This window comes from Rhinatrema bivittatum, chromosome 8, assembly GCF_901001135.1.
Source record: "Rhinatrema bivittatum chromosome 8, aRhiBiv1.1, whole genome shotgun sequence".
NCBI classification, from domain to species: domain Eukaryota; kingdom Metazoa; phylum Chordata; class Amphibia; order Gymnophiona; family Rhinatrematidae; genus Rhinatrema; species Rhinatrema bivittatum.
This window is the reverse complement of record NC_042622.1, coordinates 109,406,306-109,426,976: the sequence shown is the minus strand read 5'-3', so window position 1 is coordinate 109,426,976 and position 20,671 is coordinate 109,406,306. Positions and strand designations below refer to the sequence as shown.

General features: G+C 42.3%; 1 protein-coding gene across 3 annotated transcripts in view; it reads right to left on the bottom strand.

Moving 5' to 3' along the window:
* Positions 1 to 15,686, bottom strand: part of MAPKAP1 (MAPK associated protein 1) — a 441,680-nt gene extending 425,994 nt beyond the window's left edge. Inside the window, exons 1-4 of one of the 3 annotated variants that reach the window (XM_029611493.1) lie at positions 15,582 to 15,643; positions 12,887 to 12,986; positions 6,567 to 6,896; positions 19 to 108 (exon numbers count right to left, since the gene is read on the bottom strand). In XM_029611493.1, the coding sequence (XP_029467353.1) occupies positions 19 to 108; positions 6,567 to 6,825 (349 nt within the window). In that variant the 5' untranslated portion in view covers positions 6,826 to 6,896; positions 12,887 to 12,986; positions 15,582 to 15,643. Of the gene's footprint in view, positions 1 to 18; positions 109 to 6,566; positions 6,897 to 12,886; positions 12,987 to 15,078; positions 15,193 to 15,581 lie in introns of those variants that run through there. The other 2 variants (XM_029611492.1, XM_029611495.1) reach the window with 2 other exon arrangements.
* Between the last annotated feature and the right edge of the window lie 4,985 nt (positions 15,687 to 20,671).

The window sequence follows — 20,671 nt, the reverse complement described above, 5'->3', positions numbered from 1 at the left end:
ACCGGCCTTCTCTTTTACCTGAGTGACTGGCGTGTCGATCCTTCCACTGCACATTTTTGCATTTTATCTGGTTTTGCCTCTCTTTCCGCAGTCGTTCCAGTCTCTGGGCTTGGAAAGAAATATTACAACTATAAGTTTGTCAATGAAAGTTTACTATAAATAAAGCCATAATTAACTACCTTTATATGAATAAAGATGTTTTATATTGCATATGTAGGGGAAAAAGTAATAAAATTTTAAAGGTGGCACCCCCCTAAAGCAAATATCAACAAAAACATGAAACTCTCCTTGATTTATAATTGAAATTAGAGGATATAAAACATTAATAGAGATCATAAAGATAGTATTAACATAGAAGAGAATAATAAAATGTGAAAACTTCTGTGATTAATATGACATTTCATTGCATAAATCATTAATAACGGTCTTAAAGGAATTTTAATGCACAAATGAACCGAACTGAATATTACATTACAAGAATAAAATTACAGTTATGAATTACTCTACCCGTTTCAAAAATTAAAGATAAATGAACTCAGACTAGACTATTAAAATTGTAAATATAAAATCCTTTATCTAAAAATCACGAAAATTATAAAATGTCAAAGCTATATAAATTAGCATAGCTTTTTCTTCAGGGGGGTGAAACAGTTTACGGGCAGTAAAATACGTGATTTGTATCTTGGCAACATTCGTCAAATGTTCAAGAGTATGATTTTTTTAATGTCAGATTTTGACTGTGTGTCCAAGATTTCAAGCTTTGTTGAAATGGTTCAAGGATCTAATGCCCTGCATCCACCTTCCACTAATTCCAGTCCTTATCAACACAAGATTTCCAACTGGATGTCAAATCTCAGCTCTCGGGGACATAGGTAAGGCCACCCATAGACCACTTGAAACAGTCACTGCAGGAAATGTGGTTTCCAAATAAACTCCATCCTACAAGGGTAACTCAGGGCAGTGTGTGGCTATTCTATCTGGCACATACATCTCAAAATCTCACACACATGTAAACCTTCTAACACCACAAGATTCATACATGTAATGTGTCTCCGCTGATCAAAGAAACCCTCATATTATACATGCTGCGCTTCCTACTTTATATAAATATATAACAAAAATGACAGAAAAAGTGGAAGAACTGTCTGCATTGGGACAATGTGTGTGTGTAATTTTTACCCATGGCCTTTCCAACAATTTTCAAAACCAAAAGCATGCAAGTGCTTTCACTGAAACTTGCCATAGGTACAAAATACCTGCACACATTTGTACCTGCTTTTTGTGTGGCTAGTTTTTCTGTGGAAAATAAATGTGCACAAAGTTGAAAATGCAATTTAGAAATGAGCATTTCCTTTCCTGGCCTAAAAACAACCTGGGATCGCCCTCATCTATATGCGACTACAAATATGCATGCAAGTTTAGCTATGTTGCAGGACAGCAATATTCAGATGGACAATTTCACCCAGAAATCACTATTAGCACGCATAAATGAAAACTGCTCTTCCCATGAAGGTAGCCTCTCTCTTACAGTAAGGTTGGGGGTGCATGCTCCATTCATTTTCCTGCTTTATAAGCACCACCTCTTTATATGACCTAAGTCTACACTCACCCCAGTCACTTGGCAAATTTGATTTAGCCATTTTCATTGTGCAATAGTTTGAAACATGGGGAATGAGACAGTTTAATCACCTAGATATTGTGCCTGCCTTCTGAGTCCATGGCTTTACTCTTGCTCTAAGTTGGCACATAGCTAAATGCCCACTCAACAAAAAGCTAAATAAATGTCAACATTTGCTGCCGATAGGAGAAGAGAGTGTCAGTTATGATTAAAAAATATATTTTAAAAAACCTGTATTACTCTACAGAGCCACACACAGTAAAGAAAAAAAAACACTAGTATTACCTATATAAAAGTTACAACAAAAATCTTGAATAATCATTGAAAAAGTTAATGAGGAGCATGCATGATGATTCAGGAGAAGTGCAATGTGCTGTCATGTAGGAGATCTGGTTTTATAACAACTACAAAGGAGGCAAGATCATTTTGCTTGATCAGCAACAGTATGAAAGCGAGATCAATCGGCAATTAAACAATACTCGTTTCCACCGACTATTACCACAAGATCCGACACCGACCCTTCAGCAAGAAATTTTGGTGGTGATAACATCTGCCAGAGAGATAGGCTTTCTGACATCAAGAGAGGCTTTGTTCCTGTTGAATCTTTTCCAGTAACTGTACTCTATACATTACCAAAAATCCATAAGAGAACAACAGATCCACTAAAGATTCATTACTCGAACTGCTGTCTCATTTTATTGACTTTTTTTTGGCACCATTTGGCCCCAGATTCCATCATAAATTTGGGACTCTCAAGCTATGATCTCTTGCTCGGAACAAGGGGACTTGAATACCACTGATTTAACATAAATAACATTGGATGTTGAGGCCAGTTATATCAACAACTCCTGGGGGAGGCCATTATATTAGCAACTCATTATTTTGAACAGCGATGGAGACATCATCAGAAACCTATTGATTTTTTGGTAAATCTTCTTGAAATAGCTCTCACAAAAAACCTTTACGTTGGCGAATTTGAAGCTCGTTGGCTGGAAGATTTCCCCTACAAATCACAGGTCCTAGTATGGAAGCTCTACATTGATGACATGTTCCTATCATGGAAGGGGTCGATGTCTATTTTTGAAGAATTCCTACTCTGGTTTAATTCACTTAATTGTCATTTGCAGCCACTCACACACAACAAATTTATTTTCTGGACATATTGATATGTAAAACATCAGGGTTCACCACCTCTCTATAATCGGAAGCCGGTCAGCCCCAATACTCTCTTGCACTTTTCCAGTTGTTACCCACGGACTTTGAAGGAAAGCCTCCCAGTAAGTCAATTTCTTCGGCTGTGCTCATCCATGGAGGATATTAAGTTACAGGATAAATCATTGAACAATCGCTTTCTGGCTAGGGGTTATCCAAAGTCGTGTGAGGAAAGCATTTTTAAGAGTAAGGTTCAGTCACAGAGTGTGGCTTTTTCTTCCATATAAGGTCAAAGATACAATGCACTGTATTTGTCTACTCCCGTTTTCACCTCAGGTTGGTTCATGCAACCCAGGCATCCATTCTGCACAATTGAAGGATCTTACAAATTCATGACATGTTTTAAGGATCTCCTGAGGATTGCAATTACAAGGAATAATTTAAAAGAGTTGGTGGTGTATTCTGATTTTTGGTGACAAACTATCAGGACCGCCATTGCGCCAAAAGAATCACATCACCCATGTGGCCACTGCTCTGTTTGTCATGTGTCAATAGATGTTTCATCTATAACAGTGACTTCGGTAAATTACACCAATATGTTGAAACAAAACACATCATGTATATCTACAGCAGTCATCTATCTGATTCAATGTCCCTGTAATAAGGTGTATGGTGGGGAAAACAATGCACATGATCACAACTCATATGATTGAACATTGCTTGAGCCTTGCTCATCATCACCTTAATGCACCTCTAGTAGCCCACTGCGAAAAGATGCATCATCATTTTGATGACTTATAATTTTGCATTATCGAGCAATTGTTTGTTTATTGGCGTGGTGGCAATCTTAACCTCAGTCTTTTGCGGTTAGAACAAAAATGGTTTTACAGATTACAGTCAGTTGACCCTAGTGGACTTAATGCTGAATTAGACGAGTGTTAAAAAGAACACTTGCCTTTCCTTCGGTGGTCCATTTTGGAAATACTCCATTAAGAGTTTGAGTCCTGCTCTGAAGGCTACTTCTTGACATGCAGATAAGAACTGTTTAAACTCTGATTTTGTTTTTAAAACTTTTTTTTTTTAAATTTTGCCTTGTAGATCAGAGTCATTTTGGTGAATCATAAATACTCTTTATCCCTGGGGCTTGTTGTATACCATCCATCTAGACCTTTATAAAACTTTTCATTTTCCCTTCTAATCGGCCTCCCAGCTATCACCACCAAACCTCTTCAAATGCTACAGAATTCCACAGCAAGAATATTAACCAATACCAGTAGAGGAGATCACATACCCCCGTCCTTATGTATCTACATTGGCTCCCTATCAAATACAGAATTCAGTATAAAGTGCTAACCACGATCCACAAAACTATTCACTCTCTAACCTCCCTCGAACTATCCTGCCCTCTTCAACATCACTCAGCCTCCAGACCAATTAGAACAACATACCTAGGTACCCTTTATGTTCCCCCCGCCAAGTCAGCTCTCAAGAAACGAGCGTTCTCAATTGCTGGACCCTTACAATGGAACAATCTTCCCTCGGAACTCCGCACAGAACCCTGCCTGAGGACGTTCAAAAAAAAACTGAAGACTTGGCTCTTCTCAAGAGCATTTACTTAAAGTTCCCTACCGAACCCTACTTTATAGAACTTAGGTTCAGTCGTGTCTAACTGCTCGAAGTTCCCAGTACTCCTTACAATATACTCCCGATTCTGATTATCATGTTTACCTTTTCCGATATTCCCCCCTCGTTATGCTTGTTCAATTATAATGCTATTCTTGTACAATTTTGTTAAATTATGTTCATATTGTTTGCTGTACAATTTTTGTTAAATTATGTTCATATTGTTTTCTGTAATTTCCAACTGTTGGTTCGCTGTAAACCGAAGCGATATGTACTTGTACATGATCTTCGGTATAAAAAAGTATTTAAATAAATAAATAAATAAATAAATTATATGATTTCTGGAAAAAAAAAACTAAAAAATTAGTTTGGAGGTGAATGATTGAGCCGTCCAGGCGATCCTAGCCAATTATAGCAAGTCACACCATTTGGGCTTGCTGACACCTATCTTTAAATGATATTTTGTTTAAGATAGCTCTGCTGATTATAGTTTGATCTCTGCTTCATGCTTTGGTTTCCCTTTATTTTTTTGTTTTATAACTACATCATCATCTATTTTTACATGCTTTATCATTAATGCACCCAAGTCATGGAACAAGAATTTACAATACAAGAGAGGTTTGATTCCTGAGCAGAGACGCAAAATTATTTAGAAAAAACTTGGGTGATAGTCAAAGCTTTTTACGATCTGTTTTGTTTTGTGTATATTATGCATTTGAAAACATGCCAGTTTTGAGGGCGTGTTTTGTATGCCAAAAAAATTGTATTAAATAAAGTTATTTTAAAAAAACATTTTAGGCTCCAAGGTAAAATTTATTTTTCCTTGTAATTCTGTTTACATTTTGGCTCATATTGTTTAGTTTATACTTCAGATTTTTTTTTTGCCTTTTTGTTTTGTCATTTTTAGAAATGCTTTGCTTTGTTTTTTCAATTTGTTTAGCTTTTAGTTTTCTCTCTTTTGCTTTTCTTCCTCTCTCTTCTCTTATGCCATCTCTCCAACTTCTCTTTTTAGCAGGCAGAGAGCAGCCTCAGGCCACAATGGCACCTCCCATTCCAGGCTTGCAATAATGACAGTGGTGGCTCTCACTGCAGCAGAGGCTACTATCCTCCAGCCTAGGTCTGCTGCAGTGATGGTGGCTCTTCCTGGGTGCAGGATTGCTCTTTTTTGGCCCAAACATGCCACCACAAGGAGTTTTTCTTTCAATCTAAACCAAAGTCAGATGCCAATTTTATGGTGACCTAGAACTATCCAACTCCGTTCAAAAGCCCAGAGCCTGTGCTACTGGCCTTCAGGAAATTCTGTGCATGTTAATGATTTGATTTTTATTTTAGATGATAAATTGTTGTATTATTGATTGATGCACCTCACTTTAGTGTCTTTTGATGAGAAGCAAGTAACAATTTAATAAGTGTCTCTAGGTAAGTCACGCTGTTTACAAGAAGCCTTACCACATCTGAGGCATTACAATTATCCTGGCGAACTTTTGAGGGGCAGAAGATATGTGGCCCTAGACTTTCTGCCTCACACTGTACCTGAATCATGTCAGGATATCCTTTAACCCACACCCTATTCTCAGTTGCTTGTTCTCATAAAAATCTTTAAAGCGACCCTGTACTTAGCATATTATTTGGGATAATACATATTGGGGGTAATTTTCAAATGCATTTATGCATATGGAGCCTGATTTTCTGAGTGTAAGTGGCTCTTTGAAAATAGCCTTGGCAGGTACGCGCATAAAACTACATGTGGAACACGATTTACTTTTGTGTGCAAACTAAACAGGAACTCTAGGAGGCAGAGTTGGAGCAGGAGTGGGGATTTATGCACATATTTCCAGTTTTTGAAAGTATGTGTGTAAATCCACATGCACATATTTATATCTAATTTTGTGCGTGTATGGCACATGGGGTTCCACTTATATCCAGAAATTGTCAAAGCAGATTTAGGAGTACAAATTCCCTTTGAAAATTCTGGCTAAAATCCATCTGTAAAAAGTACTCGCGGACTTTAACCTATGCAGCCTATCTGAAAATTACCCTCCCCAAGTTCATTTTACGGTAAAGAATTTAACCTAATTTCTTTTGTTCAATAGATAACTGTACCGAGCATACATTCGCATTTTAATTTGTTTTAAGGGGTAAAAACGAAGATTTGCTTAAGATACAATGTTACCTGTATTTGATCGTCTTCGAATACCAAAATCCCAGCTTGAGGTAATATCGACTGATTGAGAGTAGACATAACCTTGAGTCTCCGTGCCACCTCTCTGTGTTTCTGAGCTGCTGTCTCCACTCACTGAAGATGGATGGTATTTCTCTAGGTCCACATCATGGTCAATCAGGACCATTTCGCACATTCCTGTGTCATCACTGGTTACATGAGACTGCCGAATATGGGCCAGTATAATTGTTGGATTGTCCAGGAAAGCCATCCTTTCCCTAGAGTTCAGGTTCCTTGCAAATCTACTTTCTCTGCTCCATTCTGCTCTTTGGGCACACCTCACTGAACAAAGACGACAGAAAAAGATGGAAAGATTATTTCGTCATCTTTTATACAAAAAGATCTACATGTGAAAATCAAAATGCAGTATTCAAACTTTTGAAAAATCAACACTTAATTCTGTGTAGTACATGTCTGTCTGTACTAATTAATATTTGCGTTTTGCTACAGTGATGAAATCTACTCTGCAATATGTGATCTATGAGGAAGTGATCCAATAACTCTGCTTATGGTCCTTTTTCAATTTTCACATTGCAGCCTTGGCCTGAATTCAAAAACACTATCCAGGATCACAATCCAGAGCCTCCACCCCCGACACATCATGATCAGAATAACCTGGAACAGGCCATGCACACTGGATCACTATCCATATATTAGTCTGTCCCTAACAGTGGCAGCAATGACGCGTTAGCAAATATGAAATGAGCAGGATGCATGTTCATAGAGTCAAGTCAAATTATCACCATTCTTTAAATGACTTGTAAAATACCATAAAAGTACACAGCACAAAATTACAATCATTTGTAGCTTAATGACCTAGGAAGGTGATGGAGGAAATTTCTACAAAAGGAGGGGTTGAAATGTTGCAAAGAAAAGGGAAGGAAAAAGTTAATTGCGCTGCATTTAATAAGAGGTGTGAACCCTTTTACATACACAGGATTTCTCAGCTCCCTGGCTTTAATTTAGAGCCATGCTTATAGACCATATTCAGTAATTTTCCTCACTTTTTTTTTTCCTGTTACTGACTATGAAAAAGGTGTCTGGGAATGTGTGTGGAGTGGGGTGTCGGTACTCCCTGATAGCCTTGGCCACGTGACTCTCCCTTCAGCTGCCAGGTTTTATTAAGCAATTTTAAGCTTCCCGGCATCAGTAGCATCTGCACTTCTCTCAGTGCTGGACTTCTACAGTGCCCAAGTATCTCAAATGTACTAAAGCAACCAAATGTCAGGAAATGTCTGTGAGAATATTTCCCAGGAGACTGAGAGGAGAAATACCAGGGAATAGTTAGCACGAATTAGAAAAGAAGCACTTGATGCACTCACTGTGTTGCCACAAGACTCTACAGTATTTTACTGAAGCCAGGAGTTGACCATCTACTACTACTATTACTATGGTTACGTAACATTTCTATAGCACTACTCAACCATCTGCAGGAGTCAGGTTGGATCCCTGCTCACTAAGCCTCCCCTGCCTGTACTCTGCCTGGTGGTGACACCTTGGCTGGGGAACCAAGTTATTACTGCTAACAATAACTCCACACAATCGCAGCCCGAAGTAAAGTCATGGGCGACGCTGGGACAAGTCACTGTTGAAGGGGCGTCCCAAAGGGAACTGCCCCTTTGGGAGCTCCTTCATGAGCAACTGGGGGATCGGGTCGTTTGCTAATTTTTTTTTTCAAGACTTTGGGTAGGTCTATAGGTAGTGGAGGGATTTTTAAAATCACTTTTTTTTTTTAATTAGATCAGAATTTTACCCTTAAAGGTGAAATTAAGTCTTGCCTAATAATTTTCCTTTCCTTGAGTCCTGCCACACCAGTCCAGACAAGTGGTTTTGTCCCTCCTATCAGCAGAAGGAGGCAGAGGGCAAGTTGTTTGTTCTAGCGCTTCCTCTCTGTATAGCCTGGTACAGCAGGGGAGGAGTCAGTAGTCTTGCTCACACTGAGGTATAAAAGTTCCCCTTGGACAGCCAAAGAAAAATGACTTACTTTTATGAAAGAAAAAAAAGATAAGATTGATCCAGCATAAGTAACAAAAAAAAAAAGAATATGAGCTTCTTTCTCCTCTTCTCCCTCCTCGGGACAACTTACCATAGATGGTACTTGTTTTCAATACCCTTTATAAACCAAAAGGAATCTTATTTCCTATCTTTTATTTATCTTATCTTTTTTCCCCTTCTTTGGATGGTTTCTGGGCTGGCGGGTCTCAAGGATAGGAAAATTAGGAGGTAAGACCTAATTTCACCTTTCTCATTGTCCATACCAGACAAGTGTGATGTACCTAAACAGTACTTATCCTGGGTGGGAGTACCCCAGAGCTGCTTCTAAGACACCTGTGACGAACACTGTATCCTCCTTTTCCTGAAGGTTCTGCCTATGTTTTGTAAATGAATGCTGTCACTCTCATAAAGCTGATCTACAAATATTTGCAGGTGCTATTGCTCTGTACTCTGCCGAGGATCTTCCCTCTGCTCTCATGGAGTGTGCTCTCAGTCCCTCTGGGACTCACTTCCTATTTACTATAAAAGCTGATGCTATTGATTCCTTGATCCAGCGAGCAATAGATGCTTTGCAGGCCGCTTCGTCTTTGTGGGCTCCTGCAAACACAAAAAGTCTGTCTGACTTTCTGAATTCATTGGTTACCTCTAAATACCGTAATAGTATCTCCCTAACATCCTGCAATCTGAGCCCTTTCTTACTGCCTTGATAGTCTCTTTTTCTGAACCCTGGTAAAGAAACAACTTGATTTAGATGGAAATCTGATATTATCTCTGACATAAAGGAAGGTACTGGCCTACCTGTGACCTTCACCCTGGAGGAGGACAAATATGGATCTCTGCATGATAATGCTTGCTGCTCCAAGTTTTTTCTCTCTAAGCAAACTGCTACCAAGAATACTGTCTTTAAAGTAAGGTCTTTAACTGAGGCATTCTTAAGGGGTTCAAATGGTGTCTTTAGGACTAAATTTAGTTTCCATGGTGGCACCTGTGGCCTCCTAGAAGGACACATCTCCTATGCTCCTCCCAGAAAACCAATCACATCCAGGTGTGCCACTAGAGAGGAGCCACTGACTTGCCTCCCCGTAACAGGCTTCTCATGATATTTGGACTGTTAGGGGATTCATCACTAGGCCCTTCTCTACTCCGTTCTGCAGAAACTGCAAAATCATGGCCACATCTGATTTGCGCGGCCCTATATTCCACTGGGCACACCATCTTTCAAAGATCTTCCAAATTCTTATGTAAGTGAACAAAGTCAATTTTTTTCTGGCTTTTAGCAGTGTTAATATGACTTGCCTTGAGTATCTTCTCTTATGCAGTTTCCTCCTCTCAAGAGCCAGGACTTGGATCCTCCATGATTAAGGGACCCTGCCTTAGCAGGCCCACTGATTGGCTGAATCTCAGTGGTTCCCCTACGCCAAGCCTGACCAGGTCTACCCTACCACAAATGTCTCGGCCAATCTGGTGCAAACAGTACTATTTTCCTGGGATGTTCCAAGATCCTTCTTACTATCTTGCCTATCATTGGCTAGGATGTCTGCTCTTGTGCCCCCCCCCCGTCTGTTCACATGTGCCACTGCCGAGGCACTGACTAACAAGATCCTTACTGGCTTCCCCTCTGCTACTTGCTGGAATCTTTTCAATGCTAATCTGATTTCCCGTGTCTCCAGGGCATTGAGGATGACGTCTCCCTTTGGGACCATAGGCCTTGTACTGTCTATCCTTCGTGGTGTGCCTCCCACATATCTATGGTCACTTTGACCCAATAGGGGGGCTCTATATTGACCTCTTTCTCTAAATTGGTTCTGACAAGCCACCAGTAAAGACTCTTTCTGGCTCAAGGTATGAGTGATATAGTATTCTGATATTTTTGACCTTGTGGAGACCATTTGGTAAGAGGCTTTCCTGCAGAAAGTGCATGGGGGCTTTTGTCCAGGGGACCACTTCTATGACTGTGCTGAGGAGCTGTAGATATGTTCAGGCTGTGGGAGCCTATGCTCTCAATATCGCTGTAACTTGACCTGCTTCTCTATCCTCTGGCTTGTTAGGCTGAATCTGAGCCCTAAATGTCTCAACTCTTGGGGTAGCTGGAGACAACCTTTGGCTCTGTTTACCACCTAGCCTAGTTCTTCCAGAGTCTGCAAAACTCTTTGCATTGTTAGGATACCTTCCTGAAAGGAAGTGGCCCTGATGTGGGAGGGGACTCAAATCCATTCCTTGCGGGGGAAGGCTTCTGCCACTACCATAACCTTAGTGAAGTCCTGGGTGCCACTGCCAGCCCAAAGAGCATTGCTTTTAACTGAAAACGTTTTCTATTGCAAATTTTCAAAAGTATTGATGCTCCTTTCTGATGGAGATGTGAAGATACCCTTCTGACAGATCCAGGGAAGATAGGAATTCTCCTTTTCTTACTGCTGCTATTGTTTTCATCTGAAAATGGAGTATATTCAAGGATTTGTTTACCCGTTTTAGGTCCAATATCAGCTGGAATATCCACTCTTTCTTTGGGATTATGAAACAGATTACCTGCCTTTCCCTTGTTCCATACCCAGAACTGGTACTATTGCTTCTCTTTTTGTTGTACAGGACATCATCTTTCTGTAATCCTAAAATTCTTTAGGGCTGACCCTGGGGAATCCCACTCAGCTGAAACCATATCAAAAATAGCAGAGTGAACCAGAAATGCATGTGCTGGTTTCTTTATGCACGTCAGGATAGGATCTCTCCTGGGTACTTCCTTTCTGGACTGGTGCTCTTTCAGTCTTAATGACTGAGAAACCTTTAAAATGAGGGCACTTAATTCTTGCTGTCTGAATACTCTGCCTGAGATAACAGCTCCCCTCCTCCATTTTTTTTTTTTTAAAGAGATCTCACCAGTTAAAGGGACATGCAGGAGCCTGCTACTCCTGATTGCCCCGAGAAGAAGAAGAGCAGTCTGTAAAGGCCGTCAGCCTGGGCCTACCCTGGAAGAACTAACCTACCACCTGGGTTGTTGTTTCAATGGCCCTTCCTACCATTTGCTGGAGACAGAGGACTACCGACGCCTCCCCTGCTGTACCAGGCTATACAGAGAGAAAGTTTCAGTACAACGAACTTGCCCTCTGTCTCCATCTGCTGATAGGAGAGACAAACCTACTTGTCTGAACTACTCTGGCAAGGATGATGAGGAATTATTAATATACTATTGAAAATTTAATGCATTTGTATTTTTACTGATGTATTTGCTATTTTATTGAATTATTTGTGTTTTGTAAACCATTTTGGGTTGAGCTATGTTTAAGGAAGGTGGTATAGAAGTGCGACATAACAAAATAGAAAGGAGAGGATAAAATGAAGGAGGAGAGAGAGGAGAGAAAGGTTGGTTTGGCAAGGAGGAGGAGACACAGGTTGGTTTAGAAAAAGGGGAAAGAGAGTCAAAGTGACAGCTCAGGGTTAGCATTTGGGAAAGAGATTCAGAGAATGGCCAGGGATGGGGAAAAAGGAGAAAGTCTTGGGAAAGCACAAGAAAAAAGATGAAAGAAGCAAGGTAGGATCTGAGGGGGTCAGCCTGAAAGAGAGAAGGGATGTTTAGCTGGAGCTCAGCTGATTCTACTGTACACTCAATGTAAATTAGATTATCGGGCCCAGATAATGCCAGAAACCCCAGCAAAATGCAGGACATATGGAAGAAAAAAGAATAAAAGAAAGAAATGGAAAGAAAATGGGGAAATAATGAAGACAAACAGGTTGGAAGACATGCATCAGACACACACAGCAACGCAGGGTGCAAACAGATTTGAAGAAAAAATTAAGAAACTGTAATTCAGTTAAAACAGCTGATATAAACCAAGGCTACTGCATCAAAAATAAATACATTTCATTGCAGGTATTTATATACCGTCCTTCCTATATTTTTAGATCAGGGTAGTTTACAAAAATAAACACACAGTGTGCACAACATGCAAAATATAAAATTACTTAATTATCAATCATAAAATCATGCTAAATGCGCTGTTTTGGTATCAACAAAATTTTTAATACAAGAACATACCAGAAATTAACTGAACCTCATAAAGAAGCATTATCTGTTTGAAAAGCAAATTTAAACAGCCAGGTCTTCAAGTCCATTTTAGGTGGCTGTGATTTTTTTGGGGGGGGGGCCAAGATAATAGGACGGCATAGACCAAACGCATTTGAGAGCATATACATACTGTCTCAAGTTTTCTTTTTCTTTTTTTTAAAGGAAACGGCCTGCACAAATGATTGCATGTGAAGGCTTGAAAATTACAAAATTATACCTTGCTGTGGTGGAAAAACATTTGCGGCAATGCTGAGACTCTCTCCGTATAATTTTCCAGCACTGGACCACTAATGGCAATTTTACCAGCAGTGTTTAACCTTAGGAGTTAAAAATATAAAACATATAAATCTATGTTCAGTCAAGCAGTATAGAAAAGAGAACTACCCGCAAAATGGAAATTCATAACCAAAGGGGGAGGAGGAGGGTCAGTTTTCACAAAGGTTTAACTGGCTAACTTTCGGGCCGATACAATAAATCCCGCGGGAGAGCCGGTGCTCCGAGGCAAGCACCCGCTCTCCCAACGCACGCCCAGGCCACTCTCCTGGGCCCGTGATCAAGTATTTAAATGAGGGCCCGCGATAAAAAAAAGAGGCACTATGGACACTAGCGCGTCCCTAGCGCCTTTTTGACAGGAGCGGTGGCTGTCAGCGGGTTTGACAGCCGACGCTCAATTTTTCCGGCATCGGTTCTTGAGCCCGCTGACAGCCACGGGTTCGGAAAACAGACGCCGGCATAATTGATCGTCCATCTTCCGACCCGCGGGCACATTTTAAATTTTTTTTTTTAAATTTTACATTTTTTTTTTATTTTTGGGGCCTCCGACTTAATATCACTATGATATTAAGTCAGAGGGTGTACAGAAAAGCATTTTTTTTCTGCATTTTTGTATATTTTCCCGGTGCCGGCAGGCGTTAATTTCTGAAAGTAAAATGTGCAGCTTGGCTGCACATTTTACTTTCTGTATCGCGTGGGAATAACTAATAGGGCCATCAACATGCATTTTCATGTTGCGGGCGCTATTAGTTTCGGGGGGGTTGGCCGCACATTTTCGAGAAATCATTTGATTTGAGAAACCACTGTTCTGGATAACCTGCCAAACGCGACTGATGAGATAAGTTTAATATTTTCTGATGAAATGAAGTTATAAATTATATTTATTTATTTATTGGTTTTTAGATATCGCGTCGGTGCACAAAGAAGGAATAACATATGCCGTAGCATTATACATGGAACAAGGTAAAAATAGTTGAACTAATACAAAAAGTAACTAAACCTCAAAACAATGATATAATTTAAAGGCAAACCTTAAACGGTAATAATTATAACTTAGGTTGACGGAGAAACATAGGGAAGCTAGGCAGGAAGAGGAGAATATAAATTTCTCATATATATATATATATATATTATATATATATATATATATATATATATATATAAATATTCTCATCGGGGGGAGGGGGGCTATGGATATTTGAGGAATTTATTTATTTATTTGTTTTTATATACCAACATTCATTAGGCAATATCACATCGGTTTACATTTAACTTTTGGAAACTAGAAAGACTAAGGTGTCTTAGTAGTTATACACTGTAACATTGAAAACATTGTAACTTAAAGCTAAGTAGACTTATTAATGTATCTTAAGGCTAAGGAGTCTTATTATTAATAGATTAACATAGGAACATAATAATTATAATTATAACAGTCATTATAACACGATAACAGATATTTACAAGAGTATAATTGCTTTAAGCGTTACACGGCATGGTAGGATTTTTGAAGTGAGGGTGGGATGTGATGTGCTTGCTGGTGGAAAGTGGGGGGAGGGAAATTAACTTAGGGGGAGAATGACTGATACAGACCCATTAAAGAGCTTTATCACATATAAAATACAAATATAAAAAGAAATTGTAAAATTTAGATTTAGATTACACATCATATAAAGTAAAAACGACACTGTAGTAAAATGTGAATAACCACCGTACATGTGGTTATTTTTCATTACACAGTACCGGACACCAGGACTTGGTGTTCATTATTCTATGTCCCTGTACTGTGTCAGTTGTTTATTGGGGGGGGGGGGGGGGGGGGGGGGCGGGAATCTACTTTTGTGGCACTGTTTCTTTATAACTTTGGGAGTTAACCAATTAAAACGCTTTTTAAATTTTTCTGACTGGCTAAATTCGACTGCTTGAAGTCACAAAGCAGCCAAATTTTACGGAGTTAAAAAAAAAATAAATAAAAGAGGGGGCTCCAGAATTGTTCCCGAGTCAGACTTACAACTTAGCTGGTTAGTGTTCATTTTTAATGCTAACCAGCTAACCACAGCACAAAATCAGCCTAAATCAAACTGGTCAAGTTTTAATTTGGCAACACACATAGCCAGTGAGGGTTGCCTGAACTCTCACCTAAAGATAACTGGTTAAAATTATCCCCGGGTCTTTATCATTCGGTGGCTTTTTGAAAATTAAGCCAGAAGCACTTTCTTGAAAACACAGGATAGGCCTGTGTCAGGCCTATCCTGCCGCGATCATGGGTGCCGGTCTCCGTGGCAGCCCCAGTCCTCTCCCCTGCTCCGGAAGCCAAAAAAAAAAAGCGAAAAAAACGTTGCAGCCCCCCTCCGATGTCCGGACTGGGGCTGCCACGGAGACCGCTTTCCCCCGTGCAAGTAAGTTGCTTCGCCGCTTCAGTTCTTCCCTCCTCCCGGAGCTGCTTTTTCAGCCTTGCTCCGGGAGGGGGGAGAAGAGACACTGAGCGGCGAAGCGAAAAAAAACAAAACACCAAAGCTAAAAGTAAGTTGCTTCGCCGCTCAGTGTCTCTTCTCCCCCCTCCCGGAGCAGGGCGCGAAAAGCAGCCTTGTTCCGGGAGGGGGGGAGAATAGACACTGAGCGGCGAAGCGAAAGCGACTCACTTTTTTGCAGACATCAACAGGAACACCATCGTGGCTGCCCGTAGCTCCTCCCGACGAAGATGGCCGCCTGCTCGGGGAAAGCGTGCAATTGGCCGCTGAAGACGTCACGTCACGTGGTCACGTCTTCAGCGGCCAATTGCACGCTTTCCCCGTGCAGGCGGCCATCTTCGTCGGGAGGAGCTACGGGCAGCCACGATGGTGTTCCTGTTGATGTCTGCAAAAAAGTGAGTCGCTTTCGCTTCGCCGCTCAGTGTCTATTCTCCCCCCCCTCCCGGAGCAAGGCTGCTTTTCGCGCCCTGCTCCGGGAGGGGGGAGAAGAGACACTGAGCGGCGAAGCAACTTACTTTTAACTGGCAGTCCCGACTTCCTGGTATCTGTCATTTCAAATGACATTTGAAATGACAGATACCAGCGTGGCGTGAAGCCTTAGGCCCGCGCACCCAGGATACTGTATAGGCGCTCTATCCAGTAAAATGGGTTGCGCTGGCCTAACGCTTCACGGGCACTTATTAGCCGCGGCTTACATTTGCATGCAATTAGAGTTCAGGATCGAGCAGTAGGTGAGCTGCACTGTCAGGCCTATCCATTACCGAGCGGTAGGAAGAGCTGCGTTAGTGCCTACGGCACCCGCGGTTACCGCCCGCACAGTGCAGCTCACCTACCGCTCGATCCTGAACCCTAATTATATGTAAATGTAAACCGCGTCCGAAAAGCCTTAGGCCCGCGCAACCCAGGATACTGGATAGAGCGCCTATACAGTATCCTGGGTGCGCGGGCCTAAGGCTTCACGCCACGCTGGTATCTGTCATTTCAAATGTCATTTGAAATGACAGATACCAGGAAGTTGCTTCGCCGATGTCAGTGTCTGTTCTCCCCTCCTCCCGGAGCAGGGCGCGAAAAGCAGCCTTGCTCCGGGAGGAGGGGCGGACACTGACAGCGCAGAAGCAACGGCGAAGACAGCGGCGAAGCAACGGTGAAGCGACTTTTCAGTGTCTCCCCTCCTCTCGGAGCAGGGCGCGAAAAGCCGCCTTGCTCCGGGAGTCGGAGGGACACTAGCAAGGGTGAAGCAACGGCAAAGACAGCGCAGAAGCAACGGCGAAACGACTTTTCAGTGTCCCCCCTCCTCTCGGAGCAGGGCGCGAAAAGCCGCCTTGCTCCTGGAGGAGGGGGGACACTGACAGCGGCGAAGACAGCGCAGAAGCAACGGCGAAACGACTTTTCAGTGTCCCCCCTCCTCCCGGAGCAGGGCGCGAAAAGCCGCCTTGCTCCGGGAGGAGGGGGGACACTGACAGCGGCGAAGACAGCGCAGAAGCAACGGCGAAATTACTTTTCAGTGTCCCCCCTCCTCTCGGAGCAGGGCGCGAAAAGCCGCCTTGCTCCAGGAGGAGGGGGGACACTAGCAACGATGAAGCAACTTACTTTTCTGAAGCCATCATCAGGAACACATGCGATCGTAGCTCCTCCCGACCAAGATGGCCGCCTGCACGGGGGAAGCGTGCAATTGGCCGCTGAAGACGTGACATCGTGACGTCACGTCTTCAGCGGCCAATTGCACGCTTTCCCCGTGCAGGCGGCCATCTTCGTCGGGAGGAGCTACGATCGCATGGGTTCCTGATGATGGCTTCAGAAAAGTAAGTTGGCAGGCGTCCAAAAGCGACTTACTTTTGAGATCTTGACAGATCCCAAAAGTAAGTCGCTTTTGGAAAAAAAAAAAAATTGTCGCTTTTGAAAAAAAAAAAACAAAATTGCTTTTGGGTTTTTTTTTGCTTCGCCGTTGCTTCCCCGCTGTCAGTGCCCCCCCTCCTCCCGGAGTAAGGCTGCTTTTCGCGCCATGCTCCGAGAGGAGGGGGGACACTGACAGCGGCGAAGCAAAAAAAAAACGAAAAGTCGCTTTGCCGTTGCAGTCTCCGTGGCAGCCCCTGTCCGGACATCGGAGGGGGGCTGCCACGTTTTTTTCGCTTTTTTTTTTTGGCTTCGGGAGCAGGGGAGAGGACTGGGGCTGCCACGGAGACCGGCACCCATGATCGCGGCCGGGGCAGGTGAGCGGGGGCTGGGGGAAAGCTTGCCATCTACCCTTACCCATGCCTCTACCGCCTGGGTCAGGGTAGGCGGTAAGTTTGCAGGTTAAACGCGCGACAAAACGGCAGGGAAAACTAGCGATAGTCGGGGCGCGGGTTACGGGATGCTAGGGAATAGCTAATTGGCTCGTTTGCATGCAATATCGAGCTAATTCGCTCGTTTGCATGCAATATACATGCCGCAGGCGGAAGGGGTTGCCCGGGGAATTTAGGACGTGGTAGGAGTAGGTTAAAGGGGATTCGGGATCGCAGGAAGGGCTAACGTGGCCGAAAACGGAGTAAAAAGCGGCTTAGGAGCAGGGTAAACGCGGCCGCACTTTACAGGATTGGCCTGTGTGCGGGCGGTAACCGCGGGTGCCGCAGGCACTAACGCAGCTCTTCCTACCACTCGGTACTGGATAGGCCTGACAGTTGTGTAATCTCACTTCCATGTGACATAGTCCCTGTTCCACCTGCGAGCAATAAGAGCTTGTTTAAGCAGCGACAGCCTGAGGCTTTGAAAAAGGTCTGCAAACTCCCAATCAAAAATTACTGCTGCCCCATCAATGTGTCATATAAATGTTGGCATGTTAATTGTGTATTTATAAGATTGTTAATGGTTTGTTAATTTAACTCCCACACTATTATTGTACTTGAAATGATTTAATGTCTACTGAGGGAGTTAACAACACGTAACAGCAGATGCGAGGTTTTTACTTTTCTATACTGTACCCCGACTTCAAGCTATTAACATGGAACACACTAAATCTAGTGCTTGCCCAGGCGTCCTTTCAGTTTTATACCTGTGATAAACATGCATTTCCCTCACCTGAAGGCTCTCAAAACTCAAACCAGTCAGAAACACCCCCCCCCACCCCCAAGTAATTCAATTAATTAAACTGTTTACTATTCCAGCATTTCTGTCATTTGTTTCTGTTCATTGAAGGTTGCGTTACATTTTGCTCTTGCTATCAACGTTGAGACCCTAACTTTCAACCCATTCATGGTACTGGATTTGCATATGGAGATTTAGCCTAGTATTTTATATAGTATGCAGTTTTCTGCACAATTTATAAAATACAGCTTAACTCTGCTCTGAAAGTAAGTAAAAATATTTGCAATGCAATGAAAACACTTACTTTCTTTACCTATTTTATAAACATATTCACATATATTTTTCACCTGAAAAAAAAACCCCATGTGTAGAAACTCTGATTTATATGCGGAGGCAGATATTTTATAAAGTATGTGCACGTACCACTTACTTGCGCGCGTACTTGAAATCACCAGTTCACAAATACTGCCACCAGTCCATCTCTGGACCCTCTAGTACTCCCCCTAAATGCCTTCCAATTCACCAGACCCCCCACCTTAAATTGCAGTCAACAGACAAATCTGATTTCACTAGCACTAGTCAATTAGCAGGTGTAAAAGTGTAAAAATAAGTTGGCTAATATATATGCACAAATTTCTTATAAAATAGCAACGTCAACAGATGCTTCTTGACCCCGCTCCAAAACGCACCTAGACTACCCCTTCATTGCACTGGTAAAATGTGCCTGTGAAACCAAAAATATGCATGTTTTTTCAATGTTTATAAAATAGCATGTGGGCAAATATAGGCTACGTAACCCATATATGCTATTTTTATGCACTGAACTCCTTTGAAACTTTACTCGAAAGCATTACAATGTAAGGGTTAATTTGTAATACCATGGCTCCTGAGCAACAAATGTAGGAAGGAATATCAGACAACAGTGTCCAAATAAGGCTGTGCTGTATACCTGTGTATACTGAATTTGTGCTAAAGTCCATTCCTGAAGGTGGACTGGACTTTACCACAAACTCAATATATGTTGGTATTAATTCCACGCTGCCACATCTGATGACATAGGTGGGGGACAATGAACAATTTCACCTCACAATGGGGTGGATTTTAAAAGGGTGCACACGGGCATACATGTGCACGCGCTACCCGGCGCACAAGCATGATTGCCCGATTTTATAACTTGCGCGCACAAGTTATAAAATCGGGGGTCGGCGTGTGCAAGGGGGTGCACAATTGTGCACCTTGCACGTGCCGAGCCCGCACCGCCTTCCCCCGTTCCCTTCCCCCCCCTCACCTTCCCCTACCTCCCCCGCCCTTTCCCCCCTATCTTTTTTGACTTCTTGTTTTTGTTTCCAAACTTACTTCAGCCCTGGGGCTGAAATAAGTTGCTCGCGCCGGCCAACTGCTGGCGCACGATCCCTGGCACAGCGGCAAATGGCCGCTGTGCCTGGAGTCTCTGACCCTGCCCCTTTAGTAAAGCCCTGGGACTAACACAGGTCCCGGGGCTTTAGGTGAGTCACCGAGCCTTTTGAAAATAGGCGCGGTACCCGTAACCTTTTTAAAATCCGGCCCAATATGATCTTCCTAATAAAATAATTCAATAACATCTCATTTTCCAACTAATCCAAAAGCAGAGAAAATATTAACATCAACCTTTTCTCTACAGCAGGTTATAGTAGTAAGGGAGCTCAGCTTTTCATAATCTATTGGCTCTGGCACAAATCATTTTACTGTGGACAGAATATGGACAAACAGAAAATATTCTGAACAATTTTTAGAAAAATTGTATGTTTTAAGTCATTTATTATTTACTGTATTTTTTGGGTGAATTATCTTTGGGTTACATGCCATCTGCACAGGTTCAGGGAGCATTGGACCCTGACTCAATCTCTCTCTGTCTCTCTGTGGAAAAGCAAATGTTGCTTACCTGTAACAGGTGTTCTCACAGGACAGCAGGATGTAGTCCTCACATATGGGTGATATCATAGGATGGAGCCCAATCACGGAACACTTTTGTCAAAGTTTCTAGAACTTTGGGCATGCCCAGCATGGCGATAACCCTGCAGCCAGCAAGGGTCCCCCTTCAGTCTTGTTTAAAAGCTACAGGAAGTACCGAAAAATAAAATAAGAAAAACGAACCCAACACCGCAGGGTGGCGGGCAGGTTTCGTGAGGACTAACATCCTGCTGTCCTGTGAGAACACC